The sequence below is a fragment of the Chelonoidis abingdonii genome, chromosome 2 (genome assembly GCF_003597395.2).
Source record: "Chelonoidis abingdonii isolate Lonesome George chromosome 2, CheloAbing_2.0, whole genome shotgun sequence".
Lineage (NCBI taxonomy): Eukaryota > Metazoa > Chordata > Testudines > Testudinidae > Chelonoidis > Chelonoidis abingdonii.
In genome coordinates, this window is record NC_133770.1 from 238,704,763 (window position 1) to 238,710,762 (window position 6,000).

Below are 6,000 nucleotides of genomic sequence, written 5' to 3' on the forward strand. Positions count from 1 at the left end.
CCTCAGAGTTATATTTCATATTTCTAGTTTCAGACAGAAGAGTGGTGCATTTATACAAATAGGATGATTACACTCAGTAGATAATAAGCTTTGTAATGATACCTTACAAGAGACATTTTGCATGAAGCATATCTCAGTTACATTATATTCACTTATTAAATTTGTATAAAACCATATAGACTGCACAATGTCACACATACACATACAAATAAGTTATAGTCTTAGGTTCCAAAAGGTAATAGAAGCTGCCTTAATATACAAGCTCTAGGGATAACCCAGACTAAACAGCTGGGGATTCCTTGCTTATGCTTAGAAATGTTGCCCTCCCAAAGTCCAAGGGGCATAGAAGTAAAAATCTCTAACAAGAAAAAAATTTATCTCCCTGCACAAGGGTTTGCCAGGGCTCGACCCTCTCTGGGGCGGTGGGGAGCCACACCGGCTCACTACACGCAGTTGATCCCGGGGAATTAGTCCAGCCATGGGGTCGCCCTTGCTGTAGCCAGCAGAAACGTGGTCAGCCCGGCCCTGGCTCAAGGCAGGGCAAAACATTAAGTCAGGGTTCTGGCCGTCAGTCAGGGCTGAGCAAAAGAAGGACACCAGTATTAAGCCCAGGCCCTAGGTCAGGGCGGGGCAACAAATGCTGAGTCAGGAGCTCAGGCCCTCAGGCAGGGTTGAGTAGTAACAATAGGCTCCAGCCTCCTCAGTCCAGGGAGAGTGGGAGTCTGCCACCCAGGAGTTGGGCAGCAGGGGGGACGCAGGCCCTTCCACTCCACTGCATCCCAGCCCAGGGCCCTAGCAGCGGTCAAAGATCCACTGCTTAGTCAGTGGGGATCCTGGCTGCAACACACCGACATAGGCTCTGATAGTGCTGCAGCCAGACTGGGGTCGGCTGCCCCCGGGCTACTTCCACACTCCCCCTCGGGCCCTACTTGGGTCCTGGTGTTAGCCTCTGGGGGATCCAGGAGCATGGGTTCGTTGGGGCAGGGGTTGGTCAGCAGGCCCGGCAACTCCTCCGGATAGCGGGCGCAGGGCAGGCCCAGCCAGTTTGGGCGACCACGTTAGGCCACAGGAGTTTCCCACTTGCGGGCTCCACTAGGGACATCTGTTCTTTCCGGTGGTTGGGCTCCTACTGAGCTCTGAGGACCAGTCTTTATAGTTCCAGGCCACCGCCTGACCCTCTGGGGGGGCAGGCTCAGAGCTCCGTAGCTCCGTCCACTCTGGCCTCTGGATGGGTTCTTTCTCCTCTGGGGCGGCGGAGTATACGTGTGTGCTCACTACGCTCCCTCTCCCCAGAGTTCAAGCTGATGGGATGAGTTCATTCACATATCTCTTCTTTATGGAGGACTGGAGGAAGGACTTCGTTCTCTGATGTTTCACAGTAGGCTCATTTGGTTTCAATGAGGCATCTTGGTGGGCAGGACCTAACATCTGCTGTAGGAAGCCAGCATTTTACATTAATTAAAGCTTCTTTCCTGTTGAACTTACACAATTATAGAGGAGTACAATGCAAACACTGTCACCTCTAACATGGGGCACAGATGTTATAAGTGAGATTAATACATGTAGCATCCTCCAAGCATTTCATAAAGTCTAAACAATAAACACATTCTTATAAACTTAGCATCTCTTTTAACAATACTAACATACTAGTGAGCCAGACTGGTTTCTAGCTATGTATTGGTCAGTATTCAGTCGAGGCCTAAGGCTCTAGGCAGGAGTTGGCACCTGGTCTGCCAGCCTCACAGCCACTCTAGAGGCATATACTTATATCATGACATAAAAGCATCATATTGAGATTGCCCTGCCTTTAAGAGATAGATCCTGAGCCCTGCACCAGCTTGAGGAGCTCTGCCAGGGAGATTCATAGAAGAGGCAACTAAACCTTGTCTGTTGTAGAAACTGAACACAACAATCTGTGGGCTGACTGCAGCTTTCCAAGGACCTAGCTTTTCCCCACCACAGCCCCTCTCACAAGAAAGCAAAAGCATCTTTTTTACTGATGTATTTTGAAAGCAAAAACCAGAATCTATACTGAATGACAATATACAAAACATTAGGAATTAATCTAGTTATATGAATCTTTGCCAGCCCCAAACTGCTTTGGACAGTAGTTCTCAAACTCCTATTGTAAATGTGTTACATGGGATTTCAAAAGACTATTTATCATTTTAATATAGCCTAGTGGCCTTCAGAATTTATATAATTTTATTTCTACTGAATATATGCCTGCTCACTGCTTTTCATTTTAAGCCTCATTCTTTCTTTCTCTACCATTATCTTCATATTCTTGAGATCTAATTCAAGGCCCAGTCCTGAAAACATTATCAGTAGGGCCCTCCCAAATTCACAATCCATTTAGTCAGTTTCACAGTCATAGAATTTTAAAATAGTAAATTTCATGATTTCAGCTATTTAAAACTGAAATGTTACCGTGTTGTAATTGTAGGAGTCCTGACCCAAAAGGAGTTTTGTGTGGTAGAGGGGTGTTGCAAGGTTATTATAAGGGGAGTTATGGTACTGCTACCCTTAATTCTGCGCTGCTGCAGGCTGCAGCACAGCCTTCAGAGCTAGGCAGCTGGAAAGTGGCGGCTGCTGGCCGGGACCTCAGTTCTGAAGGCAGAACCGCTGCCAGCAGCAGTGCAGAAATAAAGATTTCACGGTATGGTATTGACACCCTTACTTCTGTGCTGCTGCTAGTGGGGTGCTGCCTGCAAAGCTGGGTGCTCGGCCAATAGCCGCTGCTCTTCGGCCATCCAGCTCTGAAGCTGCGCAGAGATGAGGGTGGCAATACCATGGTCCCACCTAAAATAACCTTGTGGACCCCCCCCCCCCAACCCCAACTCCCTTTTGGGTCAGGATCCCCAATTTGCGCAAGTCTGGTCTCCCTTGTGAAATCGGTATAATATAGGGTAAAAGCACACAAAAAGCCAGATTTCACGGGGGGAGACCAGATTTCACGGTCCATGGCACATTTGTCATGAATTTGATAGGGCCCTAATTATCATGGTAGTATTCACTATAGTCAGTCTAAAGAACTCACAGTAGTAATCATTACACCCAATAGTATTTGCAAGAGAAGGCACTAAGATTGTAAATGTTAGGGGCAAAGATCGTGGTCTTTTTAATCTCTGTAAAGCATCAGGTAAAATCATGGTGTAAAAATAATAATAATTAATAAGCAAACTGAAAAAAGAGTATGTGGCACACTGGTTTATATAGCAATATAACTTCCTATGTGAACATTCGGGTAAAGTATACACAGGTTTAGTGTAAGTATTAGTTAACATAGAATTCTGTTTAGTGTGCTTATGGCCGTTTAGAACTCTATCCTGCAGCCCTTACTCATCCAGGATTGGACCCTAAAAGGGTTGTAGATGAAAGCTTGTTTGAAAGATCATTCTACAGTACACTAGATTTTACTATTTTTGCTAAGTCATTCTATCAAGAAAGGCAGCTTGACTTTTGTATCAAATCAACGGTGCTTAGAGGGGGTTGTTTTTTTCTGTTTGATTTAGATGGAGAAACTCTAATCATACTTCAGCCGACAAATGCAAATGAGAAAACTCAACTAATCGGAGATGGCCATCGCAGCTATCGCACAGACTCATAAAGCAAGAGCAAGTACAGTCTGATTGCAGTTTGCTCTCTAAGTAGGAATGTCACAAAGAGGGTTCAGAAAAGCTAATTGAAAAGCATGGTAATTTTTTTCCATATTTGTATTTGATTTTGAAGTTAGGCAAAGATAACTTGAATATAATTTCCTGTGGATGCAGACTCTTTTACTCACGGGACCTTCAGAATGAACATTCCCATCCTCTGTGTTCTGCACTGAGATGCTTACTGTTACCATACTGTTATACTGATTAGCATATTGCCCTTGAAGGGAGTTAACACTTTTGAGCTCAAGCTATCCCTTCAATACAATAATATTCCTCTCTCTCATCCCTCCTTAAATGGAGCTCCCTTTCCTCACCTAAGCAAGGACTTTCCCTGATTAGGGCTTTGAATCCACTCAAGAAGGCACCAGTTCTGTCATTGTCAGGCAATGTAATGTTCTTAGTTTGCCACCCAGTTTTAGGGTAGAGACTGCATTTATAATCCTATTGCTTCCTTTGAGGAAACAATGGAAGTGTTTTCAATAGACTGCAAAGGAACGGTAGGTATCAGGAAGGGTCTGACTTTGCCAAAGAGGTAGTGTTGCCTGACAGCACTAATCTGCCTAGTAAACTGACGCTTGCTGGGGATGGGACCAGAGCAGTAAAGAAGCTGAGCCAACTGATTGGCACAGGGCATGATTACCACACCCAGAGCTTAACAATCAGAAGGCAGTTCAACCTAAACCCAGGAGACTAATCTCCTAATTGAAATACACATGATCTCTGGGTCTTGATTTTGTGCATGTGCATTACAGCACCTGCACACGAGCAGAAGCAGGAGACCGGCAGGAAAATACCACACAGATGTGGATGGCTGATGCTCCCTATTTGCCATTTGTAAGACTTGGCAGCAGCATTTCTCACTCTTCTTGGACTGACCAATCTGAGACACATATCAAAGTTCTGTTGTTGTTTTTTTTAATTGGGAGTATGCCTGTGATTTCATGCAACCCTGGGCTCCTCCACCTCCCTACCTTTGGGCTCCCTAACTCCTTTGGGATAGAATGGAAGATGACCCTCAGCCGAGTCAACAGACAATTGCCTGCCTGCCTATTTATTCCCCTTACTGATGGTTTTATACTTGTTCTTACCCAACTGTCCTACTGACATGCAAAAATGGGCTGAGGGGTGGGGTCAGGAATTGACAGGAAGAGAAGGAGGCAGTCATGCTGAAAGGGCAGGAGGTAGCTTCCTGGCAGAGGGAGGCAGAACCAGATAGGACTTGCTTCTCTTAACAATCTTGCCCTGATGCAGTGACCATTTCCCCCGCCCTCTGCTTTGCTACAAGTCTATAATACATGCATTGCACTTCAAATCACATAATTATTACCCAATCAGGTTTTAATTGTGTTCCAGAAGCAGGCTTTCTTTGCTTTGTTAACCAGCACACTGTTGTAAGATATTTCCAGCCCTGATTCCATGGTACTGACACGTCTTAGACATGTAAACCATTCTGTATAGACAAATTTCAGGCAAGTTGTATGTTAATAATAAATGTGTCCTTTAATACACTTAAAGTTCCATTTTAAGTCAAAATATAGTCATTACTAGAATTGCACTGCTGCACAAAAACTGTTGTGGTTGAAATTGTAATTTATGAATGTGTAGTTTATGAATTTCTCACCAGAGAGATAAGAAAATATTGTATGGTTTTGATTTAAAGTATACATACCTAGGGTCTGATTCTTCTCTCTTCATTGAAGCAAATGAAGTATATCTCTTTTGAAGGGAGTGGATCAGGGCCGGTGCAAGGATATTTTGCACCCTAGGCGAAACTTCCATCTTGAGCTCCCCCCCCTCCCCGCACTAAAAAAATCACATACATTATACACAATACACGGTCACAGAGTAATATGTTATAATTTAGAATTTATGTTTCCGTGCTTTAAGTTTAGCAAATTTAGAAACAAGTTCCTCCAAGTCAATGCTGTGAGCAATGTCATGTTCTAATGGCGTGCCCTAAATCCAGAGCTGCACAGCTCTGTCCCAGCCGCTGGCACCTCCCGCCAGGCAAACTGAGAACAAATCGCATAGGCTGGAGTCCCCTGCCTGGAGGGAGATGTGGATTCTGAGCCTCTGCCCTGCAGCCCAGGGACTGTCCCATCTGGTCCCAGCGTGCCATGGGCAGACGAACCCTCTGGCCCTGCCTGCGGTGGTGCCCTGAACGCTCTAGGGACATTCTCCTGGCTGCTCTGGCTGCTGGCGGCAGTGCCTCTGATCTCAGGGGTGGGCTCCCTGGGCTGCCGGCGCCGTGGCGGTGCCCTGACCAAAGGGCACCTGCGGGACCCGGGCGCCGCTGCTGCGGCGGCCCTGACCCAGGGGGGGTCCCTGGGAGCTGCCGGCT

General features: G+C 45.9%; 1 protein-coding gene across 1 annotated transcript in view; it reads left to right on the plus strand.

The window, feature by feature from the left end:
- Positions 1-3,870, plus strand: part of DNAJC5B (DnaJ heat shock protein family (Hsp40) member C5 beta) — a 35,772-nt gene extending 31,902 nt beyond the window's left edge. The window contains exon 4 of the mRNA XM_032804108.1: positions 3,516-3,870. Within this exon, the coding sequence (XP_032659999.1) occupies positions 3,516-3,610 (95 nt within the window). The 3' untranslated portion in view covers positions 3,611-3,870. The remainder of the gene's footprint in view (positions 1-3,515) is intronic.
- The last annotated feature ends 2,130 nt before the right edge of the window (positions 3,871-6,000 follow it).